At 34.6% G+C, this 26,494-nt stretch overlaps 3 protein-coding genes and 1 long non-coding RNA gene across 7 annotated transcripts; all 4 read right to left on the minus strand.

Moving 5' to 3' along the window:
• Positions 1 to 1,926: 1,926 nt before the first annotated feature.
• On the minus strand, positions 1,927 to 5,103 carry si:ch73-106k19.4. The gene is made up of 3 exons (XR_015502936.1): positions 4,986 to 5,103; positions 3,925 to 4,250; positions 1,927 to 2,927 (listed from the first exon to the last, which is right to left on the minus strand). It is a non-coding gene; the product is annotated as a si:ch73-106k19.4 (long non-coding RNA).
• A 2,093-nt stretch (positions 5,104 to 7,196) lies between these two features.
• On the minus strand, positions 7,197 to 10,752 carry si:ch73-106k19.5. The gene is given in 3 exon segments (NM_001386355.2): positions 7,197 to 7,301; positions 7,564 to 8,200; positions 10,633 to 10,752. Coding segments are annotated over 2 exon segments (675 nt in total). The 5' UTR covers positions 10,679 to 10,752; the 3' UTR covers positions 7,197 to 7,301; positions 7,564 to 7,571.
• A 348-nt stretch (positions 10,753 to 11,100) lies between these two features.
• Positions 11,101 to 15,973, minus strand: LOC108191666 (uncharacterized). Of its 3 annotated transcripts, none has more exons than XR_015502916.1 (4): positions 15,553 to 15,724; positions 13,698 to 14,334; positions 13,301 to 13,546; positions 11,101 to 11,216 (listed from the first exon to the last, which is right to left on the minus strand). XR_015502916.1 is itself a non-coding variant. In XM_087274353.1 (3 exons), exons 1-2 carry the CDS (start codon positions 15,596 to 15,598, stop codon positions 13,706 to 13,708), a joined length of 675 nt encoding a protein of 224 aa, XP_087130479.1. In that variant the 5' UTR covers positions 15,599 to 15,973; the 3' UTR covers positions 13,095 to 13,546; positions 13,698 to 13,705. The 3 variants fall into 3 exon arrangements, 1 of the variants encoding a protein (XP_087130479.1); XR_015502915.1 differs by having other exon boundaries at positions 11,101 to 11,425; positions 13,227 to 13,546; XM_087274353.1 differs by lacking the exon at positions 11,101 to 11,216 and having other exon boundaries at positions 13,095 to 13,546; positions 15,553 to 15,973.
• Positions 15,974 to 17,213: 1,240 nt separating this feature from the next.
• Positions 17,214 to 26,457, minus strand: LOC147834921 (uncharacterized). 2 transcript variants are annotated; one of them, XM_087274358.1, is made up of 4 exons: positions 25,857 to 26,457; positions 22,009 to 22,156; positions 21,497 to 21,553; positions 17,214 to 18,771 (listed from the first exon to the last, which is right to left on the minus strand). In XM_087274358.1, the coding sequence occupies exons 2-4, from the start codon at positions 22,046 to 22,048 to the stop codon at positions 18,287 to 18,289; spliced, it is 582 nt and encodes a 193-aa protein (XP_087130484.1). In that variant the 5' UTR covers positions 22,049 to 22,156; positions 25,857 to 26,457; the 3' UTR covers positions 17,214 to 18,286. The 2 variants fall into 2 exon arrangements, with proteins under 2 accessions (XP_087130484.1, XP_087130483.1); XM_087274357.1 differs by lacking the exon at positions 25,857 to 26,457 and adding an exon at positions 23,625 to 23,749.
• Positions 26,458 to 26,494: the final 37 nt, after the last annotated feature.

Genomic DNA, 26,494 nt, shown 5'->3' on the forward strand with positions numbered 1-26,494 from the left:
TATATACACACACACACACACACACAGTTGAAGTAAGAATTATCAGCCCCCCCCTGATTTATTAGAGCACTTGTTTATTTTTTCCCCAATTTCTGTTTAACAGAGAGCAGATTTTCTTCAACACATTTCTAATCATAATAGTTTTAATAACTCATCTCTAATAACTGATTTATTTTATCTTTGTCATGATGACAGTAAATAATATTTTACTAGATATTTTTCAAGACACTTCTATACAGCTTAAAGAGACATTTAAAGGCTTCACTAGATTAATTAGGTTATCTACGAAGGTTTGGGTTATTAGGCAAGTTATTGTATAATAATAGTTTGTTCTGTAGACTAGATTTTGTCTCTAACATGGTGTTTTAAACTGTTTTTAATCTAGCCGAAATGAAACAAATAAGACTTTTTTTTTCCAGAAGAAAAAATATTATCAGACAAACTGAAAATTTCATTTTTCTGTTAAACATCACATGTTTTTCTCCTTTTTTAAATATTTTCCAAATAAAGGGGGCTAATAATACTGACTTCAACTGTATATATATATATGAGAATAAAATCCCCTTAGAGTTAGCCAGTTAGCTCATGAACCACAGTCTCTATCAGAACTATTTAGATTTTAAGAAACAAACAAAAGGATTGTTAACTGACAGATTTGGTTTGCATTTCTATAGCATTGATGCTGAAATCCTTTTGGATAAGTTGTCATGTTTGTTCTAGGAAATGTCTGGGGAACTTTCGTTTATAAAACTGAAAGTGAAAAGGCTACCTCCTGGAAACCTCAGCATTTGGATTAATGCCCAGATTCCGTTTAGGAGCACTTAGTCTCTGTGTCATTAGGAGATTTCTGGAATCCTAAACAGTTTAAAGGGCATCTATCATAGGAAATCAACATTTGGAGGCTGTTATTGAACAGATGTTTGTGATATAAAGAGTACACAGCCATATTGTAGTGGTATAAACACAAGTGCTTTTATAAAAATATTCTAATGTTAAATTCTGATCCAAATCTTGATCTAATCTAAATCCTGATCTTATGAACTCCACACAAGTGCGCGGCAGGCAGTTCTGTACAATTATGTAATTTATCGGCTTAAAGATATCGGCCTAATTTAGACATCGGAACGATAACGATAATCTTAAAAATAGCATTTATCAGCCGATAACAATATGGCCGCCTATATATTGTGCATCCCTTATAAAAAGACAGTAATATCATAAGCTTCAATCACGCAAAAGGAGTTTCAGTTTCTGGACATAAAATCACGTTGATTTGTACAGTAGCATAAAAGATATCCATAGAGCAGTGTTAACTTGTATCCTGTCACATTTGCTGCGAGCAGACAAGCATAAACAGAGTTAAAAGTTAATATACTGTATGTGTGTGTGTACAGCAAACTTTGTAACGGCAACTTTAAATGCAAAAAGGCTTGAATAAACTCCACAACAAATACATCAAATAATCATTGGGAAACTCCTGGTTCACTCTTACTTTGGTGTTTTTGACTGACGAAGCAGAGGTGCAGTTTCTGATTGGTTGGTTTATTTCAGATGGATATAAAATCATCTGATGGGTATTTTGAGCTGAAACTTAAGTCACATTTTGGAGACACCAATGACTCATATTACATCTGGTAATATAGGAATACTTTAAAATAGAACTGCTATCAGCCACTAAATATGATGAAAATATATTTTCAGAGTGCAGACATATATTTATATGATAGATAAACATATTTACAGACATCTCGCAACAATATTTTTGTTGCTTTATGCAATTTAGTTATTTCATTAAAATAACTGAAATGTATTATAGCTCGCATTGAGAATTTAAAGGTTGTTCATAAATCTACAGCGCATTATAAGATTATTAAACCCATGTTTCATGTTACTCATTAATTTTGAAAAGAGAGACAACACAACAGATTCTGATTCAGTTTTATTTTGTGTCATGCTTTAAGTTCACCAGTACATGCTTACATTGCATGATTGCCCAATACAGAAGAAACCGTTCAACATCAGCTATATTCAGTTGAAGTCAAAAAGATTTGCCCTCCTGTGAAATCTGAAAGAGATTTTTTTTTCAACATACTTTCAAACACAAAACTTTTAAAAAGCAATTTTGATGCAAAATTAACTTTTGTAAGCTGTTTGGACAGAACTTTGTGTAGGTTTAGTGTGAGCACACTGTATATTGGATATAAGTTTTTATTTCAATTTCTTGATGTTAAAGTTGATCCAAATCACAGTGATTTTGAGGCCCACTGCAATGTGACATAGGAGTACGGTTTCCCTACCCACAAAACTGATTAACATGTCTCCATAAACATGTCCACAAAATGGGAAAAAGGGATTAAAAGATCTGCTCAGACTCTCTGTGATCAGCAGTACCCCAAGAATGAGTTTCAAACGGTTTTAAAACAGTGGATGTTTGTAATATAGAAAAGACAGTAAAATCAATGTCATTCATAACGGATTATTGAAGCACCACAGCCGCATAGAGGCTATACGAGGATGCTTCAAGTAGATGTGCAAACAGTGTAAACGTGTGTGTAGAAAATAATGCATCGTTGCATTGCACGCAGGCAACAAAAACAGCTACACTGTCATCTGAGCATAAAATGTGAATATTCAGGAGGGTATAAGTGGTAAAATGGTATTTGTAGCTGAAACTTTACAAACACATTCTGGAGACACAGAAGACTTATGTAAGATGTTTTAAAGGGGGTAAAATAGGAGCCCTTTAATAACTTATGGCTTGTCGTTGTGATGGTGACATTGCATTATATTTTACTAGTTAATTCACAGGATACTAGTATTCAGCTTAAAGTGACATTTAAAGACTTAACTTGGTTAATTAGGTGTCACTTAAAATCTTCACAAAAGTTGGATCCAAACTGTCAATGGTGCCAGCTAATGCAACACACCTGCAAAAAAAAAAAAAGAAATATTTATTTCTAATGAAATTAAATGTACTGTATTACAGTTTTTTTTTTTTTTTTTTTTTTTTTTAATACAGACACTAGGACACATTTCTCAATACTTAGGTCATTTTGGCAAAACTCTTGACACAGTGAGCACAACAGAATCCATGTGGGTTAAACTGAGGAATAAATAATTATTGTTTAGGCACAAAATGCATTCAGTGACTACATCTCTCAAATGTCATCAATTCTTTTCTCACTCAGACACAACAGCTGCCAAAATCCTTTGTTTGTACAGGACATTTTGCTTGGCTTACATACTTTTTTCAAAACTGTTAAACTTATGTTCAAAACAATAACATAATGCAAACCTGAATAAGAAAGCAAAATTCAACAGCAGTATTTCATTGAGACCTTTTTCACATCTTAAAATGCAGTTTAACCAGCCAGATCAGCATTACTATTGTATCCGTTTCAGTCACAGATGGTGTGTAAACAAATTCTTGTGTTTTGGAATTACTTAGTGCAAAAAAAAAATAAAAAGAAATAAACAACATAAAATATTGAGGAATTCTGTATCATGTCTGGTTCTTTCCAGTAACTTATATTGCAGTTATAAACTATATATATTGCAATTATAAACAGAGATGTGTCCTTGTTTTACACAAGAAAACACTGTGTAATGCTACATGTAGTTCGTGTTTTTAGCTCATTGTTTTGTGGGTGACAGTGTGTTTCTCAGCTGTCAACCTTTGCTCGTGTTCTGGAAGAATGAGTTTATTTGAGGCCTGTATAAAGTGTTTTGGTAGCTGTAGTGCATTTTGATTGTGAAACAAACTGCTTTGCCAAGCTTAAAGGCGGTTAGGTCACTTTTGCAAAACTCTTCACACAATTCTCTTAAGTATTGAGCAATGTGTCCTAGATAAAGCTTATAAAAAGCAATGTGTTTAGGTTTATAATTTGGTATTGAAATGTAATGCATAAATATTTAAAGACATACCTGCATGTCTACATGACTGAACATGACACTTCTGAACCCAGAAGAGCAATACTGGGATTCGGACCAAGCGTGACTCCAGTTCCCAGGACTTTGACCTCCAGCCCGTTTGGACCAACAGATGCACCGGTGTCGACTCCGAGTCCCACTTTCACACCGACTGGACCAGCATGAACTAATGCACTGCCAATTTCAGCTCGAGCCATTGCTTCTGCTCCTCCATCCGCATCAATTCCAATACCAGCTGAGGCATTCGGACCTTTGGCTTCTGCACCAACTGAAAATTCAGTTCCAACTTGTCCAACTCCCGCTTCTACATAAGCTTTAGCCTTGAGGAAATAGAGTTTGTATTCAGTGCCAATATACAGAGAGATTTAGAACAATAACACACTTTATGTGAATAAAAATGTAAAAGGAGGCAAAGAATGTGTCAGTTACAGTAGATGTATTTAGATGATGTATAATGCTGCTCAGAGGTGGCAGAAATCCACTTAACTCTAACTGACAACTGTTCTATTTGGCATTACATCTTCATACTAAATGTTATGCAAATACAGCTTTAACTAAGATGCGAAAAGATCAGACCCTTTAGGATTTTTGCAATTCTGTGAACTTAACGCAAAACTATAAGCAAATTTCTTCCAAGTTCTAAGGTCTTCATTTTATAGTGGAGCTATAGTGTTTTCGTTATATGAATTACAGAAATCAATGATTCTCAAGGTCAAAAAATTAATTAAGAACTAAAATGTATAGCTTTGTGTATATTTTCACAGCAAAACAATATTCTGCAATATTTGCAACTCAAAGTCAGTCAATTTTAGTCTAAAAAAATCTTGATTTTTAGATGCTGGTTTACATTAGAAGCATTAGAACTTTTTAACTGTTAGATTGATTCAGTCAAGGCTTAGGATTTATTTCGTCCTGCTCGATATTCCCTTTAAAACACAGCAGAAGTAATCTCAAACAAATTAAATCCTGCCCCTATCTTGTCAGAGCAATGAGGAATATTTTACTGCATGCTTCTTAAACAATGATAGCCCAAATAAATATCAGCATTCACTTACCATTTTTATGGTGTAAGATGTGTGCTGTATGTTGGTTTTCTGCCACACGTTTGAAACCCTCAATGAGACTTTGTTGAGCTGCTGTTTGATTGAGAGAGATCTGGTGGCAGACCGATGTGAAGGTGCATTCTCAGACACAGGGCTCTTTTATCTTCTAACCCCGCCCCTAAACATACTGCCGCCTAAACATACCCCAACCCTAAACCTGCCCCTAAATTGTCTCTTAGACTGCATGTTTCCTTTACTATTATAATGCACAAAAACTATACATACATTAAAAATCAATAGGTAATATAACCATGGACAGAATGGTAGCATGCTTGACGACAAAAAAGCTACAAATGAAAGGAAACAGAAATGAATCAAACAAACTTCGGTAGTATTAAACACCATCCACTGAAAAAGCTTGAGATTTACAAATCATTAAAAATAGGAAGAATTGCAAATAGATAGTTTTTTTTTTTTTTTTTTAAGCATTTGTTTTTAAACAGTTTGATCAATTAAAGGTGCTCCTCAAACTTCTCAAACAATAAACAGAAGTCTGGAGTTTAAACATTATTGTACTTATAAATGTGACATTTTGCAAGCAGAAAAACCAAATTCACCATAAATCTTTTAGGTAGTTCATATGCAATACAGCCCGACAGTATGTTTTTCCATTACAAAATACATACATTATCAATTCTGCTTTTAATAAAATCTTAGATGCTTTTCCAAAATGCTTTTGTAAATGGACAGTATAAAAAAAGTCTTATCGATATCACTTTTAAATGTCTTAATGTAATAATGACAAGCGAGGCAGAACTTATGAAGTATTTAGTAAGACTTTTTTTTAACTTTACTAGTTGTAAAATAATTATAAATGGGCATCCATACCTTTTTCCATTAAATGTTGTCCACTGCATTATTGCGATTAGTCACATTTGGTAGACTAATAATATTCAGCTGAAATAATGAATATTTATCATTATTATTATTATTATTATTTTTACTGGGAGAAGCAAACCGTAATTGATCAACAAAAGAATCACCAAATTGAGCAAAATTTGTGACTAAGTAAAGGTATCTTTCAATAACGTAACAAGACCTGATGGGATATATCCCATAAGTATAGAAAATAATTTCAAAAATCTTCACATAAAAAGCCCCTTAGAGTTAATTAATTGGCTGATCATGATCCACAGTCTCTATTTTTGTAAACAAACAAACAAAAAACAAGAATTGTAAACTAAAAGATTTGGTTTATATTTCTACAGCATTGACGCTGAAATCCCTTTTGGAAAACTGTCAAGTGTTCTAGGAATCGCTTGGGAGAACTTGGGACTTTCCTTCATAAAAGTGAAAGTGAAAGGGCTACCTCCTGGCTCTCATACACTTACTGTAAACCTCAGGGTTTGGATTAATGATTCACTTTATGAGCACTGACTCTCTCTCTGAGTCATTTAAGAGATTTTTTTTAATCCTATAAACAAATTAAAGGGCTCCTATCATGAGAGACCAACTTTTGTAAGCTGTTTGGACACGCAATGTGTGGAATAGTGTACACAGCCATATTATAGTGGTACTGTATAAACACTTCTAATTTTAAATCAGGATAAAAATCTCAGCGATTTTGAGGACAACCACACCATGACATACTGTAGCAGTGTTGTTTTATTGATTGACAGGTGCATATTATGTCTCAGTAATAACAGGTTATCATGTGCAGAAGACGGGATTTGCTAAGAAACTGGAATCACAAGATCTGTTCCGACTATCTGTGATATCCAGCTGCACCTTAAGAAGGAATTTAAGGAGTTTATTTAATCTTCATATCTTATGATGAGCTATATATTGCTTTCATTTTTCTTTCTTGCTAACAATACATATGGACATATTACAGTAACTGGTCCTTTTAGCAGCTTTGCATTGTGGATACTCTTGATGAGTATCACTTGATGATTAACAAGTGTGAGTTATTTTGAGTATATTGAATTTAGACTAACCTAAAGGCAGAGGTGATAGCTACACAAAAACAAAAAAAGAAAAGAATGTAATTTAGTATGAGATAATATCATCCAGTCATTAATTAAAAATCAATCAATCAGACGTAGTTTATATATATATATATATATATATATATATATATATATATATATATATATATATATATATATATATATATATATATATATATATATATATATATATATGAAAAGAACATGGAATAAGATTTATAGTAGGTATAGAGGTTGTTATCATCATTAGTTGTCATCTTCTTGTCCATTAATCTTCACAAAGGTTGGATCCAAACATGTGTAATCTACTGAAAGCCACCTGCAAAAACCAAAAATAAATATTTACTCTTAACCCTTTTAAGGTGGAAACCTTGAAAATATTTCTTTGGCCCACATCTTGTATTGAATAATATGCTGGCACATCTTATGATGCCTGTTAAAGGTTTAAATGAAATCAAAAGTCTTAATTGAAAAAGAAAATCACACAAAACATTTTACTATAGTTAAACTATAATATATGATGAATACATTATGATTGGGTATTAAAATATAATGCACAAATATTGGAAGGTATTTAATACCTGTATGTCTACAAGATTGAACATGACACTTCTGATCCCAGGAGAGAAATACTGGTTCTTGGACCAACTGAGAATCCAAATCCCAGGAGTTTGACCTCCAGCCCATCCACACCAACAGATACACCGGTGTCGACTCCAAGTCCCAGTTTCACACCGATTGGACCGACATTAGCTGAAACACTGCCGATTTCAGCTCGACCCATTGCTGATGCTGTTAGAGTTGTACTGGCTAAAGCTAAAGCTGATGCATTGGGGCCTTTAGCTTCTGCATCAAAAACACTGTATTCAGCTCGAGCTCGACCAACTCCTGCTTCTGCATAAGCTCCAGCTTTGGGGAGTCTCTGTCCTGGTTTATATTCATTACCAGTTGCATACGCACCAGTGTTAGCATAAACACCTTCTGCAGTGGCTGCTGCTGGTCTGTCAACAGTGTCAGCCATGCCTATAAGACCGCTTCCAGAAGCATTAACAGATCCAAATTGCACACTTGGCTTTTTTGAAATCTCATGTTTGATGAGCTTTCCTGTTTTAGTTCTTGACCTTTTAATCTCAGCAACATCACTTAAAACAAAAAAATCTGTTTCAGGGTTATTTCTATGCAGATTTCTGGTATAAATGGTACCAGATGTGTCTTCATCTGAAAATAAAGGAGAATATAGTTTCACTTCAGTGCAAACAAACAGAGAAATTAAGAAAATTACACACTTTATATAAATAATATGTTATAATAATGTGTTAAATACACAGTGCAAAAGTGAAACAGAAGGTGTTGTTTACAGTAGATGTATTTTATAGACAATGTTTAATGCTCTTTAGTGGTGGTAGAAGTGCATTTACTGTAGGCTTTTTTTATTTGGCATTGCATCTTCACACTGAATGTTATTCAGCTTTAACTCAGATGTGCGAAAAATGCTGTTTTACAAGAAACATTATGGGCCCTATCATACACCCGGCGCAATGTGGCGCAAGGCGGCACAATACTTGTTCGCTAGTTTCAGCTTGGCGCAAGAGTCATTTTGAGGTGTTGCGCTACGCTGTTTAAATAGCAAATGCATTAGCGCTCATATGTGCGCCCATAGGCGTTTTGGTCTAAATAGGAAGGCGTTCTGAGGCGCACTGCTGGCACGTTGCTATTTTAAGAAACTAAAATAGATTTTTCATTTGACCAAAACTAACCCGGTCTAAACTCCGGCGCAGAGTTGCGCCTCGCTTACACACTGCTTAATAAGCACAAGAGAGCAATAGGCAAATATCTTTACATATGAAAAAAATTTAAATATTAAGGATATATATAGGATATAATAAGAATAGATATAGGATATAAATATAAAGGATTAAAATATTACAAAACATATTTTCTAGCCTACATAAATATGAAAAATCACTGCTTTTATGTCTTCATCTCGGGAGGCTTTTTCAGTTTATTCATAACAATTTGCTTTTGTATAATGTTATTATTATTAGCAGTATTATTTATTATATCCATATTTATATTTGTTTTATTAAAAACAAGCTTAGATTTGCCCACCTGTCAGGTTTTAGACTATATGGGGCGCAGCATGTGTTTTAGGATATAATTCAGGTTTTTGAGCACATTTTGTTATTATTATTCATTTATTCGTTTGCTGGAAATTAGAACTGAATTTAGAAACAGTTTTGAAACTAATATTTGCGCTTAACAAACGCAATTAATTATTTATAGACTAATTGATGTCTGTGCGTAAAGGCTTCCCTATCCAAGAGCGAAAGTGAAAGTAGATCCATTATCTCTCATTCTCACGCAGTAGATGCTCTGTTTAACAGTTTTCTTTTTAAAAACTGTTAACTGTTTGCTAGTGAAATGCTCAGTTTTTCCACTTGGACTGACTTTACGTCCTGTAAATAGCGAATGCGCTTATGGTGCGACACAACTGACTCTTAAAGGGAATGCGAGATGAGACTCTGATTAGTTTATTCTCAAAACACACCTATAACTCATTAAGAAAATAAACTCAACCCTTTTAGCCCATGCGCCACGGCGCAAAGCGGATTTTCCCATCCTTAAATTAGCAAAAATGCGTTCTGACATGCCCTGCGTTTTGCGCTCTGCGCATGGACCGTCAAAATAGAGCCCTAGAAGTATGTAATGGTGCAAAATCTGCCCGTTTGCTTTAGTCTAGATTTATTTCACCCTGCCCCAAATTATTCTCTTAAAAGCGCAACAAAAGTGAAATCTTTTGTGAATGGAGACTTGCATGGAGATACACAATGATTTGGACTGGCAACTGCCACTCTTAAAATACATTGTCATACCAGCATTATATAAAATTTACATTTTCCAGAAATGCATAATATTTTAAATTGAGGGCCCTAACATACACCCGGCGCAATAAGGCACAAGACGCATTTGCCGCAACGTGTTGCTATTTTCAGACCAGCGCAACCTTATCCTGTTTTCCGCCACGTTGTTTAAATAGCAAATCCATTTGCGCCAAATGTCCATGGTTGTTCCAGTCTAGAAATGAGGTGTGTTGAGGCACATCGTTGGCTCGCTGCTGTTTTGATGAACTAAAATAGAATGTTCAATAGACTAGCTGAAAGCTAAAGTCCAGCGCAGAGTGTGTTAGTTGTCCGCCTGCTTACACACTGCTTAATACACATAGGATGTACAGCAATACACAAATATCTTTACAAATGAAAAATAATTTGAAAAATAATCGTTTCAAATTTCTCATTTACACGAAAAGAGTCTGATGAATTTAGAGGGTTTTGCATCTGAACTCTTCGTATAGTCTTTAAGGCTGAACTATGCCTTTAAACATTGATTTAAAGGGTCCATCTGTCTGAGCACTTCTCATATGAGCAGGCAAGTTATTTCATAAGTTTGCAGCAGCAACTGAGACATGAAAACAGTTCCCTTCTAAAAATAAATGACTGTATAAGTATTCACAAATGCTATATACACATAAAACATAGTTTACCACAATTAGAACATTAGGCACAAACAAAATAATTAAAATAATTATTGTATCACTTAGATGTACAGATTTTGTAATAAATCATAAATACCAACTATTAAAATGACCTTACCATGTTCAAGAAATTCAAGGTTACATAATTGTCGGTTCGCAGACATTTTAAAGTTAAAAATTTTTTTAGCAGGTCTTTAGTGGCTTGTCCGAGGAACTAAAATCTTTCAGAAGTGCTTGTTTGGTCAATCAGCTTCAGGCTGCCAGGTCTCAAACATTTATAGGCCAAAAGTGACTCAAACCACACCCCCCTCAAAAAAGAAATCTACTCCATCCAATCACAGTGTGGAATATTATGTTATTTTATGATTCAATCTGTATTACTCATCTCCTGTTAAACTCCTCTTTTTTTATTTAAAATGTTTGGTTGAATGAGCAATGAGTTTTTACAGCCTGATGCACAGGATGACATGGACATTTTTTTCTGTTCGCACATCGTCCTTTCACTTTCCAAACAGAATCAAGTTTGTTTCTTCATCAACTGACCTAGAATCTGCCCCACATTCATTTATGGTCTGAGTACAAGTTTATCATTAACCCTGGAAATGTTTATTTTAGTGTCAATGTTTAGCATTAGGGTATCACGGTGGCACAGTGGGTAGCACAGTCGCCTCACAGCAAGAAGGTCGTTGGTTCGAGCCTTGCCTGTGTCAATTGGCATTTCTGTGTGGAGTTTGCATGTTCTCCTTGTGTTCGCGTCGGTTTCCTCCGGGTGCTCCGATTTCCCCCACAAGTTCAAAGACATGCGGTACAGGTGAATTGGGTAGGCTAAAATGGCCATGTATATGTGTGGATGAGTGTATGAGAGCGTATGGATGTTTCCCAGTGATAGGTTGCAGCTGGAAGGGCATCCACTGTGTAAATCATATGCTGGATATTTTGGCGGTTCATTCTGCTGTGGCTACCCCAGATTATTAAAGGGACTAAGCTGAAAAGAAAATGAATGAATGAATAAATCTAACTTTTTTATTTTTCATATATATATATATATATATATATATATATATATATATATATATATATATATATATATATATATATATATATATATGTATATATGTATGTATATATGTATATATGTATATATGTATATATATATGTATATATGTATATATATATATATATATATATATATATGTATATATGTATATATGTATATATATATATATATATATATATATATATATATGTATATATGTATATATGTATATATATGTATATATGTATATATATATATATATATATATATATATATATATATATATATGTATATATGTATATATGTATATATATATATATATATATATATATATATATATATATATATATATATATATATATATATGTATATATGTATATATATGTATATATGTATATATATATATATGTATGTATATATATATATATATATATATATATATATACATATATACATATATATATAAATATATATATATATATATATATATATATATATATATATATATATATATATATATATATATATATATGTGTGTGTGTGTGTGTATGCGTGAGTGTTTAAAAGCGCCTGTGCAGTTTCATCACTTGAAGCAACCATGCCTGGAAATGAAGCTAGTGCAATGCTCGTGCACCCAGTCCTTCAAGGCCTCAAGATTCTTAGTAAGCAGCAGCAGTTGTTGTTGCTTTCGCTTTAACCATTGAACATATTATTAATTGGCCTAACATTAACCGTGTGCGCGGCATCATCCTTTTATTATCGCGCACAGAATGTTTTCTTTCTCTTTCTTTTGCTTGCTGTTATTTTTGTTAATATAGTTTAATAATTATCCTTTACAATAATATAGCTTTAATATGTTGTTGTATGCATAGTTAACTGGTGATCTGGGATCTTCAGCCAGAACAGACCACTGTGCAGAGTTTTAGGTGCGTGAGAATATATATATTTTTAAATGTCAGCTGTTTGTTGAATAAAAAGTGTATGTATACAGCAGGAGTTTAAGAGAGCCCCCCTTTGAATTTTTTTTTCTTCTGGAGAAAGTCTTATTTGTTTTATTTTAGCAAGAATAAAAGCAGTTTTAATAAAAAAAAAAACTAATATTATTAGCCCCTTTAAGCTATTTTCTTCGATAGTCTACAGAACAAACCATCATTATACAATAACTTGCCAGTTACCCTAACCTGCCAAGTTAACCTAATTAACCTAGTTAAGCCTTTAAATGTCACTTTAAGCTGTATAGAAGTGTCTTGAAAAATATCTAGTCTAATATTATTTACTGTCATCATGCCAAAGATAAAACAAATCAGTTATTAGAGATGAGTTATTAAAACTTATGATTAGAAATGTGCTCTCTGTCAAACAGAAATAGGGGAAAAAAATAAACAGGGGGGCTAATAATTCTGACCAACTGTATATGTATGCAGTTATGTATGTGTGTGCTATATATATATATATATATATATATATATATATATATATATATATATATATATATATATATATATATATATATATATATATATATATTCATTAATTTTTTTTTCGGCTTAGTCCCTTTATTAATCCAGGGTCGCCACAACAGAATGAACCGCCAACTTATCCAGCATGTTGTTTTTTTTTTTTTTTAACGCAGCGGATGCCCTTCCAGCTGCAACCCATCTCTGGGAAACATCCACACACACTCATTCACACTCATACACTACAGACAATTTAGCCGAGGCTCGAACCAGCGACCTTCTTGCTGTGAGGCGACAGCACTAACTACTGCGCCACTGCGTCGCCTTATATATACACATGCACACCATACCCATGTAACTGACAGACTTCAGAGCATAGCAGTGTTTCATAGCAGTGAGCAACCTGTGCAATGACTAGAACAACATTTATAATGCAATAGGAATTGTTATCATCATTAGTCGTCATCTTTTGCAATTGTTGTTGTCCATTAATCTTCACAATGGTTGAATCCAAACAGGTGTAATCTAATGAAAACCACCTGCAAAAATAATCATTTATTTTTAAATAAAATCTAGTTGTAAAATTTAAAAAAATCACACAAAACATTTTACTATTGCTAAAATATAATATATAACTCTAAAATTGGGTTATTTAAATGTTATGCATAAATATTGGAAGGTATTTAATACCTGTATGTCTACAAGATTGAACATGACACTTCTGATCCCAGAAGAGAAATACTGGTTCTTGGACCAACTGAGAATCCAAATCCCAGGACTCTGACCTCCAGCCCATCCAAACCAATAGATACACCCGTGTCAACTCCAAGACCCAATCTCACACCGACTGGACCGGCACTAGCTGATAGACTGCCGATTTCAGCTCGAGCCATTGCTGATGCTCTTAAAGTTGTACTGGCTTCAGCCTCAGCTGATGCATTGGGGCCTTTAGCTTCTGCTTCATAAATACCGACTTCAGCTCGAGCTCGTCCAACTCCTGCTTCTGCAAAAGCTCTAGCCTTGGGGAGTCTCTTTCCTGGTTTATATTCATTACCAGTTGCATATGCACCACTGTTAGCATAAACACCTTCTGCCGTGGCCGCTGGTGGTCTGTCAATAGTGTCAGCTATGCCTATGACACCGCTTAAAGAAGCATTGACGGATCCAATTTCCACACTTGGCTTTTTTGAAATATCCTTTTTGATCAGCTTTCCCTTCCATGTGTTTGACCTTGTAATCTCAGCAACATCACTTGAAACATTTAAATTTATTTTTTTATTTTTTTTTCGCAGATTGCAGGTATAAAATTCCCCATTTACGCCGTTATCTGAAAATATAGGAAAATATAGTTTAGACATTTCAAAATGTAGCACACTTTATATGAATAAACTGCATGCTGAATGCACAGTGCAAATGTGGCACAGAAGGTTTCATATTCAGTAGGTGTACTTACACAATCTTTTGTCTCATTTTACCAGTGAAAAAATGGTCTAATAATGTTGTCAATGACAAATGACAAACACATGTTTTAAACATAATAATTCAACCTTAGTTGTTTTCTGTATGTAATCACTTTACTGTGAAATAAAAACCAGGACATGTTTAATGTCTGTTTAAATTAACCATTCCAAGAGTATACAAAATGTATCATTTTAACCAACAGTAGAGCTACACATAAGCCTGATATTATTATTGTTTTCCATATGTTTGAGAAATAACAACAATAACCATCTACTCAACCTTTATTTTACATCTACAGAATCGTGAGAAAATTGTGATCTTCATTTTAAGCAAAAGAATTGTGATAGTCATTTTATCCAGAATCGTGCAGCTCTAAACTCTATTCATATCGTAATATTTATCGCAGAAAAATTAAATATTGCAGCCCTAATAGGAACACTTGATAGGAAGCAGGTAGTACAAGATGTCAGTACAATAGAGTGGAGGAACTATGACGTCAATTTGTATGCAAAAACCCGGAAGCGAGTTCCCTCGTCCCAAAGTCAATATTTAACGGTCCAAAAACTAGCACAGCCAAATTTATATGTTATAGAAAAATATTAAATACAAATTTTAAAAAGAGGAAAAATCAAGAGTGAAAAAAGGAAAAATTTTGTAAATTTTGTAGGTTGTAAATTTTTTTGCAATATTTTGCTTTAATTTATTGTCTTATCTTTCAATTTCTAAACATGTCTGGTGACTAAAATATTATTTTCATAAATATATCTGTTTAATAAATCTGTTTTGTTTAAATGCAAAAGGGACTAAGCCAAAAAGAAAATGAATGAATTTTCAAATGCACCAGCATATATTACCCATATTCACTGAGAAATGGAGAAAAATATTCATTTTCAAAATGGGCTGTACTCAATTATGTTGAGCACTGTATATTCTGATTTATTACTCTGGCATATGTTTTATGTGGCAGATCCCCTTCCAGCCACAAAGACGTTACCATGGAAGATTAAATAAAAATACTTTCATATCAATTCATAATTCATTGCATGGTTCTTAAACCAAGGTTAAACTATTCAATTGCACTTACCATTGTCGTTGTCTCCATCGTGTGTTATTTCTCGGTTTTCAGTCATTTTTTTTCTGCCATACTGTTATGATGCCCAGGAGTTTGCTGTTCGTATCAATATTATCTGGATGCAGACTAGCAAATGCAAGCCAACATTGTATGTCTCAGTGATGCACTCAATTGAGTTAGTGATGTCACTGTGATGGTCAGGGTGGGGTTAGCTTTGCGCAGTAAAAGCATCGATATCAGCTGCCCTCGGTCTGCATCCAGACTGTTCGTATTGTTGTTTTGGTTTCGTTTTCCGTCTCATTTGCTTCCAAACTCATATGTGCTCCGGGTGCTCCTAAAAAAAAGCTAATTTTAAAACTAACAAAAGCAGTTTATATAAAATAATGTTGTTGTGTTTTTGTATTTGCAAATGGTTTCTTCGGTCTGAAGGGTGTGTTGTGGGGAAAAATAAAACAGGTGTTGAATGTCTGTAAGTTGAGGCTAACATTGTTGTTATTTCCTCTTTAATGGATTAACAATTTAGGCAAGGTCTGGTAAATATACAACAAACTACATTTTGAGTGTTTTTTTAATTTGTTGTTTCTGAATATTTATATTGATGTTGTGGCAAATACTACCATCTGCTGGTTAGAAAAAAAACTGTCTGCTTTACAGATTGCAGTTCAAGAAAATAAGTGTTTGAGAGAGCTGTGTGTTTTTCAGCTATGTCATCTATTTGTTTATTTTTCACACTTTTGCTAAAGGGGTTACAATTTCTTCTAAAATATGAGTCATTTTTTAGTAGTGAAGACTTGTTCAACAGATATTTGACAGTTCAAATATGTAAGTGGCTTTTTTAATGGGAGAGGTAAACAGATTTTCCTCTTTTTTTACTGGAGAAAGTAATGTCAGAGATAGGGGATATTAAATCAGAAGATAAGTTAGAAGTTCAACATAACTTAATGACAATTTGTTTTTAATATTGTGGTGAAGTTTCTACCAGCTGTTTGGACTCTCATTCACTGCACTGAGCAAGTGTGATCGTAAATTGGATTAATTAATGAAACAAAAATGTTTTTGTGCCACATGACCAGATTTGAGCTGTTGATATGAAAGAAAATGAATGAGATCAGGCTAATTCTGCCAAACTGACAGACATGTGGAAAAGGAAAGATCTGTGGTTTTAGGAAAATGTCGACTGCTTTAAATAAAATTAAAATGAAGTGATTTGTCAAACATTATTTTAAAACCAAACTTCAAATCTTTTGGACATTCTTGTAAAGAAAAACACAGCTAATTTATACAGTGTTTATGTAAAAGAACACTGCAGTGGTTCAGTGAAAACACACACACACACACACACACGTTTGTTTTATGTGAAAAGTGGGGACATTACATAGGTTTCCATTCATTTTATACCGTCCAAACCGTATATTGTATTGCCCTCACCCCACCCTACCCCTAAACCCAACCATCACAGGAGACTGTGTGCAGCTTTACTCTCTGATTAAACTCATTCTGTGGGATTTATAAGCATTTTGAGAAATGAGGACGTCACCAATGTCCTCATATTTCACCTTCTTTTTGTAATACCTGTGTCATACCCATGTCATTATACAGATTTGTGTCCTGATATGTCACAAAAACACGTACACACACATATACACAATGACAGAAATGAAGAGGAAAGCATAAGCATTCAATGCTGCTTTATTTATACAGTGTGAAACACATGTGATTATTATGCATAGTTACAGAGACTGTCATTGATTAATGTCTGTATGTCAGTAATTACAGTTTTTGCATAGTTTTTGTTCTCATAGTTTAATAGTAAGATGCCATAGATATATACACTAGATGTCGCCTGGCCTATTGTTGTCTATTGGACGGAATAGCGCTGCCATCTTACTACAGGGTAGCGCTCCTTTGAAATGAATGCGGGACCAAGGTACAGTGGAGGACTGTGGCCATGCAAAGCCAGAGATATACACATATACACATATATCTATGATCGTGAGTTTTCCTGGATGTTAGTATGCAATTTTTTTTTCTTATTACGAAAATTATAATTTTACATCACTTTTCTTCATTGATGGATCAGTGACCGCACTGGCATTCCTGACAAAAAGCTTGTGTTTGTGTGTACAGAAATGTACTATTCACCCTCCCAGTTAAATTTGACCTAATCATGTCCTGAAACACAGCTCCTCTCCTGCTTTCACTTCTCATACTGACGGAGGGAGCGATTTGTTTGTGAATGAATCTCCGTTACAAACGACTCGTTCACTAACGTTAGCCGACAATAATACAAGTTTCTAGCAGCGCAGCATCTCGTTGTCATATTTCTTTTGCATTGTTTGCTGATTTTATTCAACAAAACTAGCATAAGCCGAGTGTTTAGTGCGAGTTGGAGCTGCTTTGCCTTATGCTGAATGCAGTAACTGACTGTATCATCATCAATACCTTACCTGTTTAGCACAAAAGTTCAGAACATACAAAAACAGAAAAAAACTTAATATTACCTATGAAATGTTCTGCCTCTGTGGTTTGTTTTCTTTGTTTGCTCGTTTCTACACCCGTAGACAGCGCTAAAGACCCGCATCTTCACATAATAACACTGTCTTGACTAGTGCGGTTGAATGACATTTGTCCTGGGAGCACTGTACCAATATGGCGGCGCTATTGACGCATGCTCAGGGTCCTTATGCGATATCTAGTGTATATATCTATGATAAGATGCTACACAAGAAATGTATAATGATCATTTTTACCAGAGTGAAAATGACAATTCTGAACCAAATAAACATATACTAGTTTTTGGACCAATAGAAAATCCAGTTCCCAAAAATTTTGCTTTCACCCCACCCAGACCGATACATGCACCCGTATCCAGTCCAAGTCCCAGTTTTGCACCGAATGGACCGGCTTTAGCCTTTACGCTGGCGATTTCAAGTCCAGCCATTGCTCCGACTCCAACTTTACTCACTTCTGCTTTCACTGAAGCATTGGGGCCTTTAGCTCTTAACTCAAGTACACTGTATTCAGCTTTAACTCGTCCGACCCCTATTTCTGCGATATATCCAGACCTCCAGAATCTCCTTCCTGGTTTGTCTTCATATTTGACCTCATATGTTCCATTTTGAGCAAACACGCCCTCTGCGCTGGCGTCTGCTGGTCTGTCATAGGTGTTGTACATGTAAAAGGGCTGGTCTTCTGCGCTGGACGTAAGTTGTGCTGTCGACGCTTTGATAACTGCATTTGAAAGTCAAACAAATACATTGTAAATATGTGCAGATGTATTGAAGTAAATAAATACACATGTAAAAAATAAGACTTTAATGTAGGGATGCTCTGATCAGGATTTTTGCAGCTGATACCGAGTACTGATTCCTTGTCATGGTGTTCGACCGATACCGAGTCTAATGCTTCAAGCTTTATAATGCATTAAGCACATGTTTCCTTCAAGTGATACTTACAGCTAAAGTCAGAATTATTAGCCCCCCTTTGAGTAATTTTGTTTTATCCAAATGATGTGTAACAGAGCAAGGAAATTTTCGCAGTATGTCTGATAATATTTGTTCTTCTGGAGAAAGTATTTTTTGTTTTATTTCGGCTAGAATAAAAGCAGTTTTTAATTTTTTAAAAGCTATTTTAAGATTAATATTATTAGCCCCTTTAAGCTACAGTATATTTGTTTTCGATAGTCTACAGAACAAACCATCGTAATACAATAACCTGCCTAATTACCCTAACCTGCCTAGTTAACCTGATTAACCTAGTTAAGCCTTTAAATTTCACTTTAAGCTGCATAGAAGAGTCTTGAAACATATCTAGTCTATTATTATTCACTGTCATCATGTCAAAGATAAAATAAATCAGTTATTAGAGATGAGTTATTAAAACTATTATGATTAGAAATGTGTTGAAGAAATCTGCTCTCAGTTAAACAGAAATTAGGGAAAAAATATGATAATCCAGACTTCAACTGTAAGTTGAGATCTCGCCTTACCTAAGAGAATAAATTAAGGATGTTGCATATAATCCCTTAAACACATCTCTTTTTACTAATTAGGTGTGAACATATCATGGCCAGAAGCAGCTTTACAGAAAATAGCATAAGACAGATATAAAAATTGGAAAGAAATTACAACCAACCGCTCTGCTCATGTCACAGCAGCTCAAAACACAGTAAATGAAATGGTTGAACTTGCAACAAAGAGACCATCACTCGCGAGTCGCGCCAATAGACATAAACAGAGGTCTGTATATATTTTAGCTGTTGTGATGCGAGTGAATCGATCGTTTATGCCTCCACACATCATTTACCTCTTCACGTGTTGTGGCTGCTGTAGGTTATGTATAATATAGAGGAGTGCAAGTGCATCTTTCTCTGCTTGTAAACTCCTAAACAAACACCTGTAATCGGTTCATGAGATCATCCTGGGGTACGTTTCCCAAACAATGACGTAACTCGAGTCGTTGCTGAAATATCATGGTACGATGCAACGTTTGGGAAATGAAAGATGTAGTGACGAGTGTTTCCCAAAACCTGCATGTAGTTTCTCTGTCGTAGATCCATCATTTGAACCACTTTATAACACAAAACGCCCATAATGATGCTTTAAACAGGGTGGAGTAACAACTTCTTTAGAGAAGAACACCATCATTTATTTGTGCAAATTATATTGATTTACACACACACGCATTTAAAAAAAAATCCATTATTAGTTTTGGTAAAAACAAGCACTCGCTTTCTATATTAATTCAAATATATGTAAATGACACGTATAGAGCCTGTGTTTCCTTTACAAATATTATTGAGAACATTACATATTCTAATCTAATCTAATCTAAATTAACATAAAATCACTTACAAAAGCGTACACATATTCTAATCTCATATATAAATTATAAAAAAATTTATGTTTAAATAAATAAATAATGAGTCTATTTATTAAGAATAAAATGTAATATTTATTACTCATTAGGAAATTTCAAAAAAATCCTACTTTAATAATAATATTTATAATATTATTATTAATGATGATGATGATGATAATGATAATAATTATTATTATTTTTATTCTAAGTAGGATATATATATATATATATATATATATATTTTTAAGTCTCCTTTTACAATTTGACACATGCAAACCACTGCACAAATGTTCTAAACAGCAGGCCCATGTCATATACTGTACAGATAATTCACAAATAAACTACTATAAATTTAAAGCATTTGCGTTTGCTATATTTTTTTGTTTTCACAAGCTTTGGATACGTAACGTAAATTGCGCTTTTAAATAATAGGTATATAATAATAATAGGCTGTCGTCTATTAATATAATGTAATATAATAATAATGTAATGTAATATAATAATAATAGGCTGTCGTCATGAAACACGGGTGTGTTCAAAATTATTTTTAGGTAATTATTTATAGCTGTCGTCATGAAACACGGGTGTGTTCAAAATGACATCAAAGCTTTCAAAATGCACTGCATAGGGAGCGCAATTGTAAACATGAAGATCGCTAAAACTAAACTGTAAAAATACTATGAAAGCAAATGACAGCTGAGTATTTTTTTTTTTTTTATCATTCCAAGTTTAAATGTTAGAATGTTCTAAAGTAATAGGGCATAGGGGGGATAACTGGGAAAAGAACACAGCCAGGAACTATGTTTCTAACTACAGCTCCAGAGGTGTAGTTGCAAGTGCACAAGTTTGCGATACAATTTGCGAATGTTCGTTGGAACGACGGATTTGGGAAAAAGCAAATCAACTAACTAATGACGGAACCTGTGACCTTACTCGGTTAACGATGATTTTTCGGAAACGCACCCCAGATTGGTGAGTAAAAATCGAGTCATTAAATGTGATTATCAGTCGATACCTATCTTTGGCCGATCTACCAGAGCATCCCTACTTAAATGTTTTCAAATGGATGTATTTTAAACGATTACAATACACTTACCACATTCACTATCATCTTGGGGATGGTGTTTGGTAGAAGGAATATCAGCGTCTTCATCTGCAAATAAAATAAATATTTAGGAAAATGTAAACATTGTAAGTTGGATTTCACTCAACCTTACAAGCTTGTGTCTGAAAATGAATAACTCAGTATCAGTTCAAAACACCTTTAAATAAATTCAGAATGCACTAGTATATGGGCGACATGGTGGCTCAGTGGTTAACACTGTAACCTCACAGGACGGACGCTGGTTCGAGTCCTGGCTGAAATATAAACAAACCCAACATTGTGTTATTTTTTAGTTAATTTAAATGGCACTTTTTAACCCAAATGGTTGGGATGTATATATTGAATACATTTAACACATATTTTGCATTAATAAAGAAAAAATATTGGCATATTCTATACAGTGGATGTTTGGGAAAAAAGCAAACTTCTGTTATCACAGTTGAAAAACACAACACAAGTGAACAAATAACACTAAGGTAGAGTGACTATTACAGTAAACTTACCATTTTCCTTATGATGGGAGCGTTTGGTGATCTTCGACATTTCGAGGGGTCTCAGCTCTTCAGTCTCAGCAAGTCTTTGGTGAGAGTCGTGTCTGTGTTTGGGTCAGTAGTTCTCCTCCTTATTTATGCAGTCAGAGATGGGCATCAACTGAAAGTGAGAGCCAAAATAGAGAAGTTCATCAGTGGTTTTAGTTCAACACTTTGGTTCCCACACTTAAAGTTAAAGAAACCCCCAAACATTTGGTGTTTAATAAAACACAAACTCTGACTGGAATATATGTCATATGTGATGTCATTCATTTGGGATTTTATCATATCCAAACAAAAAAAGTCTAGTTTGAGCATCTTGAAACACCCTTTATGTAGAAACCCCTTCTTTGGTTCCCACACAGAGCCGAATGCTCATAAAACTTAAAGAAACCCCCAAACATTTGCTGTTTAATAAAAACACCAACTATGACTGGAATTATATATTATTTTTATCATTTGTGTCATTATTTATTAAAGAATAACATCTGAATATCCAATCTGAAACAAAAAAAGTCTCCTTGAGCATCTTCTTGAGAAAGAAATATACAACACACACACACACACACACACACACACACCTAAAAATATTCATTCATTCATTTTCTTGTCGGCTTAGTCCCTTTATTAATCAGGGGTCTCTAAAGAGGAATGAACTGCCAACTTATCCAGCAAGTTTTTACGCAGCTGATGCCCTTCCAACCGCAACCCATCTCTGGAAAACATCCACACACACATTCACACACACACACACACACACACAACAAACAATTTAGCCTACCCTATTCACCTGTACCGCATGTCTTTGGACTGTGGGGGAAACCGGAGCACCCCGAGGAACCCCATGTGAACGCAGGGAAAACATGCAAACTCCACACAGAAACGCCAACTGAGCCGAGGATCGAACCAGCGACCTTCTTGCTGTGAGGCGACAGCACTACCCACTGCACCACTGCTTCGCTCACACCCAAAAAATAACGATTCTTTATTTGTATTTGATTTCATAAAGACCAGAAGAACATACAAATAAAAAGTGCAACATATCGATTGCAGTGATTAGCAGACTGTATGTGTGTTCATTCTCTTACACTCCTGTAGTCTCGTATTGACTGAACACGTCGTTCTGCGTTTGTTACAGGTCATGGCTCAGAACAAGTCCAAATCAATGATGCTTTTGTGAGCGAGCGCCACCTTGTGGTACTATCACTGACAGGCTGTAAGTCACTTTCCAAAGCCTTTTCATTCCCTGTTCCTCAATGGTGGAACGATCTTCGCATTCGCACACAGATTGCTGATTCACTATTATACAAATTATAACTAAAAATCTCTCAGATCTCTCCTGAGATCACCTGAACCTTTTCTCTCCCGCCACCAGACCACATGACTGGACATATAAGATTAATCCATGTTTTTTTGCTTGAAGGTCCTGTGAAAGTGCTTTGAAAAAAAACATGCTCATATCTCACCAGTTTTAGCATCTCTTCAGTCGCTTCCTGTTAATTTTAGAATTCAGTTCAAGATTTTACTTATTGTTTTTAAAGCACTGAATGGGCAAGCACCTTCTTATATATCAGAGCTTATTAACTTACAGTCAACTCCTCTCTCTTAGGTCCTCAAATAAAATTTTACTTCAAATTCCTCGGTCACGACTTAAATTGAAAGGGGATAGAGCCTTTGCAGTCGCTGCTCCTCGTTTGTGAGACCAGCTGCCACCGGATATTACAAGTGCTTCTTCTCTCTCTATTTTTAAGTCCAGACTTAAGACACATTTTTTTATTCTATTGCATTCCCAGGCTTTTAATCTTTATTGTGGTTGTTGCTGTAATACTTTTATTACTTTTATTGTTATTTTTTACTCTTTTAGAGTGTGTGCTATGGTTTTGTTCAGCACTTTGGTCAGTGCCAAACTGAAGTAAATGTGCTTTATAATTAAACTTTACTTACTTACTTACCCCCCCCCCCCACACACACACACACACACACACATTGAAAACAACAACAGCCAATAGTGTTTTCTTTTTCTCACAGCTGTGCCGGTAAGAGTGGTTGAGCTCAAGTGCAGCAAATAAAAAGCCAATGAGAAGAATGGGGTGGGGCATGTCATATACTAGAGAGCATTTGATTGGTCAAAAGATTTGTTGAGAAGCTGAGGTGCTGTCAAAAAAACAATCCATTGAGTGGAAGCCGCAAACTCTGGGTCAAAGCCACTACTCATTTGAATTGAGGAAATATTAATTTATGACAACTTTTTAGTAACATCACAATAAAGTGAATTTAAAATCAAATCGGACTAAGCTGAAAAGAAAATTATTATTATTATTATTATTATTAGTAGTAGTAGTAGTAGTAGGAGTAGTATAGTAGTAGAAGGAGTAGTATAGTAGTAAAAGGAGTAGTATAGTAGTAGAAGGAGTAGTATAGTGGTAGAAGGAGTAGTATAGTAGTAGAAGGAGTAGTATAGTAGTAAAAGGAGTAGTATAGTAGTAGAAGGAGTAGTATAGTAGTAGAAGGAGTAGTATAGTGGTAGAAGGAGTAGTATAGTAGTAGAAGGAGTAGTATAGTAGTAGAAGGAGTAGTATAGTAGTAGAAGGAGTAGTATAGTAGTAGAAGGAGTAGTATAGTAGTAGAAGGAGTAGTATAGTAGTAGAAGGAGTAGTATAGTGGTAGTAAAATGACTTTACATTTATGGGAATTTGTAGTGAAGACAAAGAAAATCCTCTCTTTATAGGAAAATGAAACTACTGTTAATAGAGGAAGATGTTTTCCGTTTTCATTTCCCTGCTTAGTTGAGACGTCCGATCCATTTAACCTTTGACATTTTAAAGAAATCTTAGGGGTTATTTTTACATTTTCTGGAACTGAGTGAGCTTCAGAGAAAGTCACAAAATTAAATGTTTAATTTTGTTTAGGTGACAATAGTTAAAGCATCAGTTTCATCTGAAAACAGCTTCATGAACAGATTTTGGAGGATTCTGATTAATAAAACATTCAGTTGAAACTTTAATTTAAAATGTAAAAATGTAGATTTTAAAATGTCTTTACTGTCACATTTAATCAAATATAATGCTGTTTAAAACTAAACTGTTGTTTTATTATTATTTAACTGGTGAGATGTTTTTCATTAATCTTTCATTCACTTCGACTTTAGTCCCTTTATTCATCAGTGGTCACCAGAGCAGAATGAAGTGCCAATTATTCCAGCATATGTTTTACACAGCGGATGATTTTCAAGCTGCAACGCAGCACTGGGAATAACCCATATACACTCGTTCACACACATACTCATACACTACGGACAATTTAGTTTATTCAATTCCCCTACATGTGTTTGGACTGTGGGGGAAACCGGAGCACCCTGAGGAAACCCACGCCAACACGGGAAGAACATGCAAACTCCACACAAAAACACCAACTGAGCCAGCCAGAACTCGAACCAGCAACCTTCTTGCTGTGAGGTGACAGTGCTGACCACTGAGCCACCATGCTGCTCCAAAATTTTTTTCAGTACATTCATTAATTCATTTTGTTTTCGGCTTAGTCCCTTTATTAATCAAGGGATTTTGGCTTCCTACAATAATACGTCATGAGATCATTACTTTGTACGTTTATGTCAGATTGCAGTTATGGATGTTGGAAGCAACATTTTTTTTTCTTTTTTTTTTTTTTCAAATACTGGTTGTTGGAATAGCTGCAAAAGGTGGTACATAATGATGTGCATGAAAGTTGTGGCACTATAATACTACTACTAATAATAATAGTAATAATAATAAAAATTCATTACATTAAAATAATGCTTTTCTAGACACTCAGGGCGTACTCACACTATGCTATCCGAACCATGCCCAGGGCCGTTTCCCTGATCATTTGAAAAGTGTAAGTACTCTGAATCAGGCTCAGGCACAGTTCACTTGGCCGGCCCTGGCCCGGTTGGAAGAGGTGTGCCAGAGCACGGTTCACTTAGGCTTTGGCACGGTACGCTTGTGTGAGTGCAAAACATGCCTGAGCTTTCCCATTTGGTCTACCATCCAGGTACTGACCAGACACATCCCTGCTCAGCTTTAGTGTGCGACCGTGCGAGAGCTGCAGAGAGCTAGCTGCCGGTTATTAATAACAAAATGCCAGCATTTTTCTGAAATTATCTTAAATAATGACAGGACAAGAATTAGCGAGATTTTACCCTAAATAAATTGTTTAAAAAGTAAAATAAATCTTGTTTTTTTTTTCATTTTTAACCTAGTTTTTCAATACAAAAAAGTTTCAACAGAATACTAAATAAATATTAATATTCATAGATATTGATATTATTAATTACAATAATCAAGTGTTATTCAAAAAAGGATCCCAAATAATTACAAAACCAGAATAAATGAGATGGAGCTGGCGAAATGCACGTTTTATCTGATCACGTGCATCAACGTCATCAGCGCGCTCCACTTTGACCCGAGAAGCGTCAGAAGTT

Source organism: Danio rerio, chromosome 11 (assembly GCF_052040795.2).
Source record: "Danio rerio strain M-AB ecotype USA chromosome 11, GRCz13ab, whole genome shotgun sequence".
Taxonomy (NCBI): domain Eukaryota; kingdom Metazoa; phylum Chordata; class Actinopteri; order Cypriniformes; family Danionidae; genus Danio; species Danio rerio.